We start from the raw sequence: 16,579 nt of genomic DNA on the forward strand, positions 1-16,579 counted from the left end.
AACACTTTTCAGAAAAAAAAAACTTGTATTTTGTAGTTGACTTTATTTATGCATAGATTTGTCCTCTTTCAGGATGCTGGCTATGGAGAGAAGTCATTTCTTGCTCATGAAGAAGAAAATGAAGATGATTTCCAGATGAAGATTGATGATGAAGTAGGACTTTAACTTTTTTTTTCTTCTGAGAGAGAATCTTGCTTTGTAATGCAGTCTGGCCTGAAACTTTAAATCTTCCTACTGCTGTCTCCCAAGTGTTGAGAGAACAGACACACCACCATGCCAAAAAACACTTATTTTTAATTGTATATATGGGAGTCTTTGTGTGAGTGTGTGCACATAAGTAAGTGAATGTAGGTGCCTATGGAAGACCAGAGACAGTGGTTTCTCTGTAGGTAGAGTTGGTTGTAAGCTACCTGACATGGGCATTGGGAAGTGAAACCAAGTCCTCTGAAAAAACAGCAAGCTTTCTTAATCTCTAAGCCATCTCTCCAGCCCCTATTGTCTCTCTGTCTGTCTATCTGTCTGTCTGTCTCTCTCTCTCTCTGCATCCATGTCTTTTTATGTTGTCCTTGCTGTAACCAGACTGGCCTAGGATTCTCAAAGATCTGCCTATTTCTGGCTCCCACGTGCTGCGACTAAAGGTGTTTACCACTCACTGCACCTGGATCTGCATTTTTTTTTCTTAATTCAAAGAAGATTTTTAAAGATTTTTTAATTTGAGTGTACCTGTGTACATTGTCCAAAGAGGGGATCATATAGATCCCTTAGAGCTTTAGTTACAGACTTTTGAGAACAGGCTTATGTGGGCGCTTGGATCCAATATCCAGTCCTTATGATTGTACAGCAAATGCTTTTAATCACTGAGCCATCTTTCTGGCCCTCAGCACCCACTTTTATTACTGCTTCTCATTATCTCTTTTAAAATGAAGGTTTGGAGCTTGTGAGTAGCACACATCTGTAATCCTAGCACTCTGGAAGCAGGAGGATCAGATATTCTAGGTTGAGCTCTAATACATAGAGAGTTTCAGGCCAACCTGGGGTAGAGACCCTACAAATAAGTAAAAAGAATAAGGAAGCCATTTGAATAATTGGACAGTCAAATGCAATTGTCTTTCTAACTATGGGCATCATGAATGTGGGTACAACACTACAAACGGAAGTTCTAGGGATAATGGACTGAAGAGCATCACTGTTCCACATAGTTCTGATCCTGGTTGCACTCGGACTCTATTTAATACCATGATTTAAGTACCAGAGAAGACAGCTGAGTGTTGGATATCTGCTATATTTAAGTTGATATTTGGGTAATTTAAGAAATCATGAACATGATCAGGGTAATTATTCTACTCATTTTCGATAGTGGCTAAGCATGAACCAGTGTTTCCCAGAACCCTGAGACTCCTTTTCTTTATCTCAGGTTCGTACTGCTCCTTGGAATACTACAAGGGCTTTCATTGCTGCCATGAATGGCAAATGTCTCCTGGAGGTGACTGGGGTAGCAGATCCCACTGGCTGTGGTGAAGGGTTCTCCTATGTGAAGATTCCAAACAAACCAATACAGCAGAAGGTGAGAGTCTTTGGATTTTTAGAAATCAAAAGAAGAAAGGAGGAGGTTTGGACAGTAGAGATGAATAGATTGGAGGGCCTGGAAATGCTTCATTTGCCAGAATGGCATAGATGCTTACTGTTAGGAGTCACCTTCATATCCTCGTTTTTGTTTGAGATAGGATGATAAGGAGCCTCAGCCAGTGAAAAAGACAGTCACGGGAACAGATGCAGACCTTCGTCGCCTGTCTCTGAAAAACGCCAAGCAACTTCTTTGTAAATTTGGTGTGCCTGAGGAGGAGGTGAGTGTAGATGAGGGAAACTCTGAGTAAGAGTCTTTGTATAGAGACAAAAAGGGTAGGAAGGTGTTGTACAGGTTCATCTGGGGTTTATACACGGGGTAGATCATCCTAAATACTTGACCAAAAGTTTCTAAACTTCATTTAGGTTTTGTGTTCTTGTCTATGTTTCTAATCTTGGCCCTAGTTTGTCATTTTACATCCCTGAATGAGTTATTGATGTTTAGTTCTGTGTTTTTCTCAGAGTAAAAAGTTGTCCCGCTGGGAAGTTATTGATGCAGTACGCACAATATCAACACAACAGGCTCGCTCTGGAGAAGGCCCTATGAGCAAATTTGCCCGTGGATCAAGGTTTTCTATGGCTGAGCATCAAGAGCGTTACAAAGAGGAATGTCAGCGCATCTTTGACCTACAGAACAAGTATGCTGATTCAGTAGTGTAGAAAGTTTAAGGTGGAAAGGGGAGGATCTCTGGACGTGTTTTGTTTTGAACTAATGGTCTTGTACATGCAAGACAAATACTTTATTACTAAACTCTGTCTCCAGCTTCCAGGGACTATGTTTCCATTTTGGGATGAGGTCTTATTATGTAGCCCTGCTGATCTGGAACCTCCTGCTATGTAGGATAGGCTGGCCTCAAATATTTGGTGATCCTCCTGTATCTATCTCCTAAATTCTGGGCCACAGGTATTCATTCTCTACCGGATGCTGTATAATGAAGATGTCACCTAAAAAATGAAAATAGGTGTTTTTGGGTATCTGAAATATCAGACACTGTTTGTAATAATACTGCCAGAGTACCTGATAATGTTTCACTATTTACCAAGGTTTCACTATTTAACTCTGGCTGGCCTGGAACTCGGTATGGAGACCCAGGTGGCCCTGAACCCATCAACTGGCTTCTTGACTCTTGAGTGCTGGGATTAAATGCATGCACAACTTTTTCTTAAAGTTTCTTTTTTTCTTTGGAGACAGGATTTTGCCAGGTAATCCATATTGGTTTCAAGCCTTTAGCAGTTAACCTGCCTTTGCTTCCTGAGTGCTGGGATTATAAGTGTATGGCACACACCTACTGAATCTGCTGTTTTCAAAGTAATTTAGCAAGAACATTGAATGTCAGGAAATGCTAAACTTGAGCTCTTGGTGCTGTGATGGTTCCTGTGGCCTACTTGTGCAGGGCCTAGTTGTTTTAAGTGTGGTGATGGGTATATTGTTTCCTCTAGTGATTTAGTTATGAAAGAATAGTTATATGCTATTAAAACCATCCATGAATGTAAATGTTGTGATGTGTTGGAGAGCTGAGCAGTGCTTGGCAGGCTGAGGCAGGAAGGATAATCAATTTAAGGCATGCTTAGTGTCTGGGGAGAGAGAGCAAACAGTGAGTCTCCTTCAACAAGAATGGCCTGTGTACTAACTTTCAGAGGAAAGTTAGGAATTCTGAAAAAGTTACTGCAATTTTGCAAATCTGTAAAATGTCTAAAAAGGTGTAGTTTTTCTGTCATGGGTTCCATGTCTTTGTGGATATACCCATTCTGAGTATATCTTTTTAAGGTTGATTTTTCAATTTTCTACTCAACTCTACTTCTTTGTACACTCATATTTCCCCTGGTCTTTCACATTTTTCCTCTCTTGCCAGGGTTTTGTCATCAACTGAAGTCTTATCCACAGACACAGACAGCAGCTCAGCTGAAGACAGTGACTTTGAGGAAATGGGAAAGAACATAGAGCACATGCTGCAGAACAAGAAAACAAGCTCTCAGCTATCTCAGGAGCAGGAGGAGCAGGAACGGAAGGAACTCCGGCGGATGCTACTGGGTGAGGGGCTGCTCAGACAAGAAAAGGATCAAAAATGGAGCTTGGGTACCTGCAGGCTATAACTGAGTCCAAGCTGGAGACAAAGTAGGGAATGAGTATAGAGAAACCTGTAGATGAGGTGTTGACATTTTTACTAACTGGACTGCAGTCTGTGGGAGCAGACCACGGTGTGTGTTCTTGTAGCTCATAGCAACTCTGTTTTTAGTAGAACTGTAGTTTTGTGGTGTGCTGAATGTCTCCATTCAACCCCGAGAAGTGGCCATTTGGGTGTTAGTAGGAATGTTTTCAAATAAATTCTTTTGGACCTTGCAGCCACAGGCTCAGCACCAGCAGAAAACAATCACAGAGATGATGATACAGCTTCTGTGACTAGCCTCAACTCTTCTGCCACTGAACGCTGTCTCAAAATTTATCGAACATTTCGAGATGAAGAGGGAAAAATATATGTTCGTTCTGAGACAGTCCGAAAACCAGCTGTTATTGATGCTTATATGCGCATACAGACCACAAAAGATGAAGAATTCATGTGAGTTTGATGTGCTGCTTTTGAGTATGGAAGGGAAAATAATGATGGAGACACAGTATGTGCGTGAGCTGTAGTGATAGGAATACACACTGTTATCCCTCAAACCTGCTGTACATTAGGACCTTCTTGCCTTTAGATCTTTGGATTTGAACAGAGCCAAATCTTTGGGAAAATAACTATGTTTGCTACTTTAGAATTGTGGCGGTTTGGCTTTGCAAAAGTCATCTCTATAATAGGGAGATTCAACAGAAGGAGCACGGATTCTAGACCAGTCTGGGTTGTAAAACATTGTCTCAAAATCAACAGCAAAACCTAAACGATTATTCAGGGCTTTAACTGAGAAATGTTACTCTATACACATGGGGGACTGACTAGCAAGGAAGATGAAGTTTATCTCACTGCAGCCTGGGTGAATTACTTACATTCTGAGATGGGAGCTTTCAGGACAGTCATCTTAATTTAGGTTGCTTACGGTCTTGTATCTTTTCCTGTTCTTTAGTCGAAAATTTGCCCTTTTTGATGAGCAACATCAAGGAGAGATGCGAAAAGAACGTCGCAGGATTCAAGAGCAATTGAGGAGACTTAAACGGAACCAGGAAAAGGAGAAGCTGAAGGGTCCTCCTGAGAAAAAGCCCAAAAAAATGAAGGAACGTCCCGACTTAAAAGTAAGTAGAGTAATATGGGCCTGGTTGGCACCCATCTTTAATCTCACCCCTTGGCAGAGGCAGGCAGATCTCTGAGTTTGAGGCCAGCCCTGTTTACACAGTGAGTTCCAGGACAACCAGTCCTGTTATGCTGAGACAACCGTGTCTTAAAAACAACTGCAGCAAAAGTGAGTATACTATAGCCAGGTGTGGTGGGTCACACTGTCATCTTAGCACTTGATAGGCTGAGGCAGGATTGTGAGTTTGAAAACACTTAATGACTCTGTCTTAAAAAGAAAAGTAAAAGGAGAACAAATGTTTCATGATATGACCATAGCTAACAAAGCAAAGGAAGAAAGCAAGCCTTTTCCCTCAGCTTTTGTCATTTTGGTTACCAGAAATGAAAGCAGCATTGTGGGGTGCTAGATTATATTATTTGATGTGTATTAGGCAAGTGCTCTACTGCTAAGCTAATTCCCCAACCTCACAATCCTTTTCTAAAATGGCAGCTTACTAAAAGAAGGGGCTGGAGAGATGGCTCAGTGGTTAAGAGTGCTTACCATATCAGAGGACTGGGGTTTGGATCTCAGCACTTATGTTGGATAGCTGATAAATGCCTGTAATTCCAGCTTCAAGGGTCTAAAACCTTCCTTCTGGCCTCAGTAGTTTCCTGTGCATGGGCTTGCACACACACCTATACACACCACTACACATACACACAAAAAATGTCTTAAGAAAAGAGTTAGAAAAAGACAATAATACATAGCATCCAGGTTGTTTTTCATCACTTAGGTTAAAGATTCCATGTACTATTATACAATGTACACAATAAGATAAGGTAACTGGTGCAATTAGAGAGAACCATGAACTTATATACAGGAGATCTGAGTCTGGTTCTGCTACTTAATAGCTTTGTGACCTTAACCTTTCCAAAATAAAATAGTGTTTTTATAAAATGGTGTCTGTTCACTGGAAGGTGATGATGAGCTCATTTACTCCCAGCATTCTGGAGGCAAAGACAACTAAGTGTCTCTCTGAGTTCAAGAAGCCAGCCTGTTCTCCAGAGAAACCCCGTCTTGATACACCGCCCCAAATGATGTCTGTTCTTGTTTTCCCCCTGCTGCATATACATTTCTTCCTAATTTTGACATGTTTTACCCTGTATATGTCTAAGGTGTTGATTTTTTTTTTCTGTTGCAGCTGAAATGTGGAGCATGTGGCGCCATCGGGCACATGAGGACAAATAAATTCTGCCCCCTTTATTATCAAACAAATGCTCCACCTTCTAACCCTGTTGCCATGACAGCGGAACAGGAGGAGGAGCTAGAAAAGATAGTGATTCATAATGATAATGAAGAACTTATAAAGGTTGAAGGGACCAAGATCGTTTTGGGAAAACAGCTCATTGAGAGGTAAGGGGTAGCAGGCAGGAAGTGCTGTAGCAGAGATCTGTTCAAGGTTAATGATGGTGGTTGGTAGGTGTAAATGTGATGTTCTTTGAAATAGAACTAGGAGTTACAAGAACTTTGGATTACAAGTAATTTTTGCCAATAATGACAACTACAGTGATTATTAGTGTTTAGTACTTGCCTTTGTACATTCTGTTTTAAGTCTTAGAATTTTTCCATTTTTGTTTGATTTTTGGTTTTTGTTTGTTTGTTTTTGTTTTGTCTTCCATACATGGTTTGTACATAGCCGTGGCAATCCTGGAATTTACTTTGTTGACCAGGCTGGCCTTGAACCCAGTTATCCACCTGCCTCTGCCTCTGAAGTGCCCAGATTAAATGCATGCCACCAAAGCTAGCTAGTTTTAGTATACTAATACTAGTATACTAGTTTTAGTATACAAGTACCTTTAACAGAGTAGTTTTTTTCTTTTGTTGTTTTGCTTTTTTTTTTTTTTTTTCAGCATTGGTAGGCACAATAGGTAAGTAAGTATTCTATCATTTAGCTATGGTCTCAGACCCTTGCATAATTTTTTTAAGGTTTTGCTAAATTACCCATGTTGGCCTCAAACTTCTAGCCTCCCACAAAGCTAGGATTACAGGCATGAAACATCACACCTGGCATGAAGATTACTGAGATAAAATGAGAGACTATAAAGTAAACTATGCTTATTCCCAAACTTCTTGCCTGCAGATAATTTTTCTTTTCTTTTTTTTTCTCTTTTTTTCTCTTTTTTTTTTTTTTTTTTTTTTTCATGATAAGCTTTCTCTGTGTAGCCATGGCTGTCCTGGACCTTCTTTGTATACCAGGCTGGCCTCAAATATATTGATCCATCTGCTTCCCAGAGTGCTGGGATTACAGGCATGTGCCACCATGCCCAGCTGCCCTTAAAGTACATAATGGATAAAAATGGAGATATTCCCGTTTTAAAAATTATAAAACAAACCTGGTTCAGCCCTTTAATCCCAGCACTTAAGAGACAGAGGCAGGTAGATCTCAGAGTTCAGGCCCAGCATGGTCTATAGAGTGAGTTCCAGGATAGCTAGGACTTTACAGGGAAACCCTCTCTTGACTTGCGCCACCAGTATAAACCTATTGAATAATTGAAAGTTCACAATAAATTATTCCAAACTCACCCTGTTCACCTTTTTGCCACATTTGCTTAATCCTTATATACCTGAAATGTTAGTAATCTGAACCATTGAGAAGTAAATTACTCATATCATGATAGTTCACTGATAGTTCACTGTAAACACATATGCTTTTCTAAGAACTGAGATGTAACACATGGTACTGTTACTACAACTAAGAAATTAACATTAATATAGTTATATGCAATACTCTGGCATTTTATTCAAATTATCCAGGTCATCTCATTGTCCTTTATTGGTTCATTTCCTAGTTCTCAATACAATACCAGTTTAAGCATTAGAGTATTTTGAGTCTGTTATAATCTAAAGCTATCCTCACTATTTTTTGTACTCTTTGTGACATGGAGTCTTTTTTTTCCATCATTCAAACCAATTGTTTCACAAAGTACCCCAATTTCTGGATCTTCTTTGAAGAATAGGGATTTATTTTTAAAAAGTGAGAAATCAAGAGTATGAGGGATTCCAAGAGAGTAATTAATACCTGCCTTGTTTTCTACTGATTGGATTCATATTAAATATTTTTGACTAAACGACCCATTTGATATTTTGTATTTTACCACATTTGCAAGCAAATAATGTCAGGTTTTCCCACCATTTTGATCATCTTTCTGTCTGAGGCTGGGGAATGAACCTAGGTTCTTGTATTCACTAGGCAAGTACTCTACCACTGGTCTGTGTCTCTAGACCTCCTAATCATTTTCCTGAAGTAGTAATGCCCAGATAAGTTAGGAAAGGTGTAGTTTTCTTTTTGCAGTTAACATGAGGATGTTCCAACCTTAGTAACTTTACTGGTTTTAGAAACATTGATGATAACTGAGAAGTTATTTTATTTTATTTATTTGTTATGTATTCAGTGTTCTGCCTCCATGTACTCCTGTAGGCCAGAAGAGGGCACTAGATCTTACTATAGATGGTTGTGAGCCACCATGTAGTTGCTGAACTCAGGAATTGAACTCAGGACCTTTAGAGGAGTGGGCAGCTCTTCACCTCTGAGCCATTTCACCAGCCCCTTATGAAGTTATTTTATTGGGACTTGTAAAGTGGTGATTTCTCGAATTCTAGACTTCCTCTACTCTAGCTGTTTCTCTCTCTCTCTCTCTCTCTCTCTCTCTCTCTCTCTCTCTCTTTCTCTTTGGTAAGGAAAACTTCATCCTTTCTATTTTAGATATTACAATGAATTCTACCCCCTCTCTTCCTTTCATTTCTCCTTTGTTTCTTTCCTAGGACTACAGGCATACCTCTTTCTCATTTATGTTGGTTTTATTTGTGCTGTTTTAGCTTTTTGTTTTGTTTTGTTTGAACAAGATCTTGCAGTGTAGAATAGGCTGTCTAGGGACTGTTTGTAGATCAGGCTAGCCTCAAACTCACTGAGGTCCTCCTGCCTCTGATGCCCTGGTACACCACCATGTCCAGACTCATTTATATTCTGAATGAATCAAATGTTCTAGCTTATGTACCCCAGGATAGAGTGTTAGAACTGGAAGGAGTCTTGAAGTGCATTTAGCCTGGTTCCCTCATTTTCTAAATAGGAAACTGAGACAAAATTGTGATTTGCTTAGTTATATATTATTTTGGAGGTCCTCAGGCCCTGTGTAATCTGAGTTTGGCCTTTATCTTCTTTGACTGTTGCCGTCCTGTACTCACACTTTAGGTACTTTGGACCTTTTATTGTAGTTGTTTTATTTCTGGGAACTCTAAAAATGTGTTTTGAGTTATATGGTTTATTTTATGTGTATGAGTGTTTTGCCTACATGTATATAAGTGCACCGATGTGTGGGTCAGGTACCCACAGAGGAACTGGAGTTACTCTAGTTGTGAGCTACCATGTAGGTGCTGGGATCTGGACCAGGATCCTCTCTGTAAGAATAGCAGGTACTTTTAGCTATTGAACCATCTCTCCACCCTTATTTCTGGGAACTAGTGCAAATAACACACTATGACAATGTTGTTGATTGCAGTGCGGATGAAGTTTGCAGAAAATCTCTGGTCCTGAAGTTCCCTAAGCAACAACTTCCTCCTAAGAAAAAATGGCGGGTTGGAACCACTGTTCACTGTGACTATTTGAATGTGAGTATCTGCATTTTCTTCATACCTGATGGGTTCCCATTGATTCCCCAGCCTTCTGTGACATGGTGTTAGTGTCCTATGTTCCCTATGTCTATTCCTTGAGAATTATGTGTACTCTATTATATAACTTACTAACATTCATGAGTTATTTTTGTGTGTTTTGAGACAGGGTTTCTCTGTGTATCCCTGGGACTTTCATGGAACTCACACTGTAGACCAGGCTGGTCTTGAACTCAGAAATCTGCCTGCCCCTGCCTGCCTCTGCCTGCCTAGTGCTGGGTTACCCTCCTTCTTTACATGGAGTGTAGAGATCAAATTATGGTCACTATCTTGTATGGCGAGTGCCCCTCTTTTGGATGTGCATGAGTGCTTTGCCTGCATGTGTATAAGTGTGCTACAACATGCCTGGTGCCAGCAAAGCCCAGAAGTGGGTGCACTGTGCAGTTAGTTGTAAACCACTATATGGGTGCTGGGAAATGAATCCAGGTCCTCTGCAAGAGCAACAAGGAATCTTTACAATTGAGCCATTTCTCCAGCTTACCCCCCACCTCAACTTTGCTTTTATGGTTGGGTTTTCCTCTAGTCCAGGCTGGTCTGGAACTTTACTGTGTAATCTGGGCTAGCCTGGAACTTGCAGCAATCCTCCCACCTTTGCCTTCCAACTGCTGGAATTATAGGCTTAAGCCCTACAAGTCTAGCTTTATTGAAGATGTCTAAAATGTAGCAGTATATTTGAAAATATTTAGGAATTTTTTTTTTGGTCTATCTAAAACATTTGAATTTCTTTCTTCCTTTTTTTTTTTCTAGAAACCTCATAAATCCATTCATCGGCGACGGAGAGACCCTATGGTGACACTGTCTTCTATATTAGAGTCTATCATCAAAGACATAAGAGATCTTCCAAATGTGAGTTCATTACATTAGATGTGTAGGAAAACCAAGACCCTTTTCTTTTTCTGTTTCTTTGTCACACAGCAGTAGTGTATATACTTGTGTGTCCGGAGCTCATAAGTCTCTGGGATTTGTTTTTAAACTATTTAATAGAATATTAGGTAATGTAGACGGACAGCATGTAGGCAGAAGGTCACATGAGTTATAAGAAGATATAGAGCTAATTTTTTCTAGTTTCCATTCATTTTTTTTGTGATAGATATGTGAATTCAAATATCTTGATACTAAAGTAGCAAGAATCATTTTAATATAATTTTTGTTTTATTAATTACACTTTATTCATTTTGTATCCCCCCATAAGCCCCTCCCTCCTCCCCTCCCGATCCCACCCTCCCTCCCCTTTCTGCATGCATGCCACTCCCCAAGTCCACTGATAGGGGAGGTTCTCCTCTCCTTTCTGATCTTAGTCTATCAGTTCACAACAAAAGTGGGTGCATTGTCCTCTACTGTGGCCTGGTAAGGCTGCTCCCCCCTCAGGGGGAGGTGATCAAAGAGCAGGCCAATCAGATTATGTCAGAGGCAGTCCCTCTTCCCATTACTATGTAACCCACTTGGACACTGAACTGCCATGGGCTACATCTGTGAAGGGGTTCTAGGTTATCTCCATGAATAGTCCTTGGTTGGAGTATGAGTCTCTGGGAAGTTCCCTGTGTTCAAATTTTCTTGTTCTGTTGCTCTCCTTGTGGAGACCCTGTCCTCTCCAGCTCTTACTATTTCCCACTTCTTATATAAAATTCCATTCACTCTGCCCAACAGTTGACCATCAGGCTCAGCATCTGCTTTGATAGTCTGCAGGGCAGAGGCTTTCAGAGGCCCTCTGTGGTAGGTTCCTAGTTTGTTTCCTGTTCCTAGTTTGTTTTCTTCTTCTGGCTTTCAGAAGCCCTCTGTAGAAGATTCCTAGGTTGTTTCCTGTTTTCTTCTTCTTCTGATGTCCATCCTCTTTGCCTGTCAGGATGGGGATTGACTGTTTCGGTTAGGTTTCTCTCTCTTGCTTAGTTTTGATAGATGCACAGATTTTAGTGGGTTTGTCCTCTGTTGTATGTCTATATGAGTGAGTATATACCCTGTGTGTCTTTTTGCTTCTGGGACAACTCACTCAGGATAATCCTTTCCAGGTCCTACCATTTACCTGCAAATTTCATGATTTCCTTATTTTTCATTGCTGAGTAATACTCCATTGTATAGATGTACCACTGTTTCTGCATCCATTCTTCAGTTGAGGGGCATCTGGGCTGTTTCCAGCTTCTGGCTATTACAAATAAAGCTGCTACAAACATGGTTGAGCAAATGTCCTTTTTGTGTACTTGAGCCTCTTTTGGATATATGCCCAGGAGTGGTATGGCTGGATCTTGGGAAAGCGCTATTCCTAGTTGTCTGAGAAAGCGCCAGATTGATTTCCAGAGTGGTTGTACTAGTTTACATTCCCACCAGCAGTGGAGGAGGGTTCCCCTTTCTCCACAACCTCTCCAGCATGTGTTATTACTTGAGTTTTTCATCTTGGCCATTCTGATGGGTGTAAGGTGAAATCTCAGGGTCGTTTTGATTTGCATTTCCCTAATGGTTAATGAGGTTGAACATTTCTTTAAGTGCTTCTCTGCCATTCTATATTCCTCTACAGAGAATTCTCTGTTTAGCTGTTTCCCATTTTTTAACTGGATTACTTGGTTTGCTGCTTTTCAGCTTCTTTGGTTCTTTATATATACTGGATATTAGCCCTCTGACAGATAAAGGGTTGGTGAAGATCCTTTCCCACTCTGTAGGCAGTAGTTTGGTTTTGATGACGGTGTCCTTTGCTTTACAGAAGCTTTTCAGTTTCATGAGGTCCCATTTATTGATTGTTGCTCTTAGAGCCTGTCCTGTTGGTGTTCTGTTCAGGAAGTTGTCTACTGTACCAATGAGTTCTAGGGTCTTCTCCACTTTTTTTTTCTAACTGATATAATGTGTCTGATTTTATGTTGAGGTCTTTGATCCACTTGGACTTTAGTTTTGTGTAGGGTGATAAGTATGGATCTATTTGCATTTTAGTGCATGTAGACATCCAGTTATACTAGCATCATTTGTTGAAGATGCTATCTTTTTCCCATTCTATGGTTTTGGCATCTTTGTCAAAGATCAGCTGTCCATAAGTGTGTGGGTTTATTTCTGGGTCTTCTGTTCAGTTCCATTGATCCACCATTCTGTTTCTATGCCATTGCCATGCAGTTTTTATTACTGTTGCTCTATAGTACAACATCAGGGATGGAGATACCTCCTGAAGATCTTTTATTGTAGAGGATTGTTTTAGCAATTCTGGAGTTTCTTGTTATTCCATATTAAGTTTAGAATTTTTCTTTCCAGGTCTGTAAAGAATTGTGTTGGTAATTTTATGGGAATAGCATTGATCTGTAGATTGCTTTTGGTAAGATGGCCATTTTTACTATGTTAATCCTGCCAAGCCAGGAGCATGGGAGATCTTTCCATCTTCTGATATCTTCTAATTATTTCTTCAGAGACTTGAAATTTTTTTCATACAAGTCTTTGACTTCCTTGGTTAGGGTTACTCCGAGGTACCTTAGGTTAATCCGAGGTACCTTATGTCATTTGTGGCTATTGTGAAGGGTGTTGTCTCCCTAATTTCTTTCTCAGCCCTTTTGTCTTTTGTATACAGGAGGGCTACTGATTTTTTTTGAGTTAATTTTTTATCCGGCCACGTTGCAGAAGGTGTTTATCAGCTGTAGGAGTTCCCTGGTAGAGTTTTGGGAGTCACTCACGTATACTATCATATCATCTGCAAATAGTGATAATTTGACTTCTTCCTTTCCAATTTGTATCCCCTTGATCTCCTTCAACTGTCTTATTGCTCTAGCAAGGACTTCCAGAACTATGTTGAAGAGATATGGAGAGAGTGGGCAGCCTTGTCTTGTCCCTGATTTCAGTGGGATTGCTTTAAGTTTCTCTCCATTCATTTTGATGTTGGCTATAGATTTGCTGTATATCGCCTTTACAATGTTTAGATATGTGCCTTGTATCCCTGATGTCTTCAATTCTTTAAACATGAATGGATGTTGGATTTTGTCAAATGCTTTTTCAGCATCTAGGGAGATTATCATGTGTTTTTTTTTTTTCAGTTTGTTAATATGGTGGATTACATTAATGGATTTCCGTATATTGAACCACCCCTGCATACCTGGGATGAAGCCTACTTGGTCATGGTGGATGAATCTTTGATGTGTTCTTATATTCGGTTTGCGAGTATTTTGTTGAGTATTTTTGCATCAATGTTTATAAGGGAGATTGGCCTGAAGTTCTCATTTTTTGTTGGGTCTTTGTGAGTTTTAGGTACCAAGGTGACTGTGGCTTCATAGAATGAGTTTGGTAATATTCCTTCTGTTTTGATTTTGTGGAATAGTTTGAAGAGAACTGGAGTTAGCTCTTTTTTGAACATCTGGTAAAATTCTGCACTGAAACCATCAGGTCCTGAGCTTTTTTTTGGATGGGAGACTTTCGCTGACTGCTTCAATTTCCTTGGGGGATATAGGACTATTTAATTGATTTACCTGGTCCTGATTTAGCTTTCATAAATGGAATCGATCAAGAAAATTGTCCATTTCATTTAAATTTTCAAATTTTGTTGCATATAGACTTTTGAAGTAAGTCCTAATTATTGTTTGAATTTCCTCAGTCTCTGTAGTTATGTCCCCCTTTTCATTTCTGATTTTGTTGATTTGGATGGTGTCTCTCTGCATTTTAGTTAGCTTGGCTAAGGGTTTGTCTATCTTGTTGATTTTCTTGAAGAACCAGCTCTTGGTCTCATTGATTCTTTGAATTGTTTTATTTGTTTCTAATTGATTGATTTCAGCCCTGAGTTTGATTATTTCCAGCCGTCTACTCCTTTTTGGTGTGTCTGCTTCTTCTTTTTCTAGGGTTTTTAAGTGAGCCATTAAGTTGCTTGAATGCGCTGTCTCAAATTTCTTCTTGAAGGCACTTAGTGCTATGAACTTTCCTCTTAGCACTGCCTTCATTGTGTCCCACAAGTTTGGGTATGTTGTGTCTTCATTTTCATTGATTTCTAGGAAGATTTTAATTTCTTTCTTTATTTCTTCCCTGACCCAGCTGTCTTTTAGTAGCAAGTTGTTCAGTTTCCATATATGTGTAGGCTTTTTGCTATTTCTGTTGTTATTGAGGTCCAGCTTTATTCCATGGTGATCAGACAGGATACAAGGGATTATTTCAATCTTCTTGTATCTGTTGAGGCTTGCTTTGTGACCATCTATGTGGTCTATTTTGGAGAAGGTTCCATGAGGTGCTGAGAAGAAGGTAAATTCTTTTGTGTTTGGGTGTAAGGTTCTGTAAATGTCTGTTAGGTCCATTTGATTCATGACCTCTGTTAGAGATCTTGTTTCTTTGTTTAATTTCTGTTTAGTTGACCTGTCCTTTGTTGAGAGTGGGGTGTTGAAGTCTCCCACTATTAATGTGTGGGGATCTATGTGTGGTTTAAGTTTTAGCAATGTTTCTTTCACAAATGTGGGTGCCCTTGTATTTGGGGCATAGATGTTCAGGACTGTGATGCCTTCTTGGTAGAATTTTCCTTTGATGAGTATGAAGTGTCCTTCCCCATCTCTTTTGATTAATTTTGGTTGAAAGTCTGTTTTATCAGATATTAGAATGGCTATTCCTGCTTGCTTCTTGCATCCATTTGCTTGGAAAGCCGTCTTCCATCCCTTTACCCTCAGGTAATGTCTATCTTTGTAACTTAGGTGTGTCTCTTGTATACAACGGATTCCTGGGTTTTGTTTACACATCCATCTGTTAGTCTTCCATTTGTGTTTTTTTTTTTTTTTTTAATTTTTCCAATTCTATCTTTAGGTCTTGAGCTATTTTGATGGTTTCCTTCACCTGTCTGACTGTATTTTCATGTTTTTCCATCAATTCCTTCAGCTGTTTGTTTGAACAATCCACTGTTTCTTTTATTTCATTCAGTGATTTAAGCATTTCCTCTCTAAAGGCCACAGACTGTTTGGCTCCAGCTTCCTCTATTTCTTTTCGTATTTTATTTGTTTCCTCTGTTATCTTCTTCATGAGCATAGATATTAGGTCATCTCCTTGAATTTCAATTATGCTGGGGTGTCTAGGGCTATTTGCCCCTGGATAACTGGGTTCTGGAGATACCATATTGCTCTGGCTTTTGTTGGTTGAACTTTTATGCTGTCCTCTACCCATTGGGCTATCTTAGTTGTTTGAACTTAGTTTCTGGTTGTTTCTGGACTCTTGTAGTGGAGAGAATCCCTTTGGCAGGAAGATGGTTTTTCCTGAAGGAAGCCTTCTCAGCTTTTTGGGTATAGTCACTGGATGGCCGGTGTTTCTCAGGAGTTGCTACAGCTCACCTCAGGCATAGAGACCTGGGTGGTAACTGTGGTCCTGATTAGTCAAGAGGGCTCTCCTCTCACCAGGAGAAATCCTGGAGACAGCTGTCCTGCTTCTGGGTTTCTTGCTGTAAATTTAGTGATCAGCTGCTGTAACCTGTGTGTCCTGTGTTTTCGTCGGTTTTGTTAGGGATAACTGGTTGCCCCTTGGAGCGGTATCTAGGGATTGATCTCAGGGATTGCGGGCTTTTGTAGGTCTGAGGTTGGAGCTCTGTGCCCCAGAACCCAAGTGGTAATCTGTGGAGGGTGAGTAGTGCTATCATGGTAACAGCAGGCTATCTAGGGCACAGCAGTTCCCTGGGTTGGGCCAGTCTGTGGGACCTTTGCCAGGGATATACTGGGCTGCCTAAGTCCGTCCCTTTTACTTCGTTCCTTGTTCCTTGTGAGGGTTTCTCCAGACAGTGACTCTAAGACTCTGGTGTCTTGGGGCACACAGTTCTGTCTGTAAGGAGTAGTTGGTACAAAGCAGGCCTCTGGGCTGGCGGAACATGCGCCCTGCCTGCTAGTCTGCGGGGCCTGGGTTCCCAATATCTCTGTGCTCCCTTCTTAGGCCCGGATCTGTGATGGCTGGGCATACTTGCCTGTTTGCAATCTGCAGTCTGCTAGACTTTCCCCAGGCAAAGTGCCGCTGGTGACCCCAGCAGCACGGTTTCTTCCTTCCCTGTGGGGCCCTCTCCGGGCAGGGGTTCCCAGTCCCTGTTGCACTGGGGTGTGCACCTCGTCTGTACTGGTGAGCT

The 16,579-nt window shown here is 40.5% G+C and overlaps 1 protein-coding gene across 1 annotated transcript in view; it reads left to right on the top strand.

Annotated features, from left to right (window-relative positions):
- LOC110544180 (transcription initiation factor TFIID subunit 1-like) overlaps positions 1-16,579 on the top strand; it is a 120,747-nt gene that overhangs the window by 24,737 nt on the left and 79,431 nt on the right. The window contains exons 18-27 of the mRNA XM_060375510.1: positions 73-153; positions 1,415-1,564; positions 1,725-1,844; positions 2,086-2,261; positions 3,477-3,655; positions 3,968-4,181; positions 4,681-4,846; positions 6,026-6,237; positions 9,381-9,489; positions 10,297-10,395. Coding sequence (XP_060231493.1) covers positions 73-153; positions 1,415-1,564; positions 1,725-1,844; positions 2,086-2,261; positions 3,477-3,655; positions 3,968-4,181; positions 4,681-4,846; positions 6,026-6,237; positions 9,381-9,489; positions 10,297-10,395 — 1,506 coding nt within the window. The remainder of the gene's footprint in view (positions 1-72; positions 154-1,414; positions 1,565-1,724; positions 1,845-2,085; positions 2,262-3,476; positions 3,656-3,967; positions 4,182-4,680; positions 4,847-6,025; positions 6,238-9,380; positions 9,490-10,296; positions 10,396-16,579) is intronic.

This window comes from Meriones unguiculatus, chromosome X (genome assembly GCF_030254825.1).
Source record: "Meriones unguiculatus strain TT.TT164.6M chromosome X, Bangor_MerUng_6.1, whole genome shotgun sequence".
Taxonomy (NCBI): domain Eukaryota; kingdom Metazoa; phylum Chordata; class Mammalia; order Rodentia; family Muridae; genus Meriones; species Meriones unguiculatus.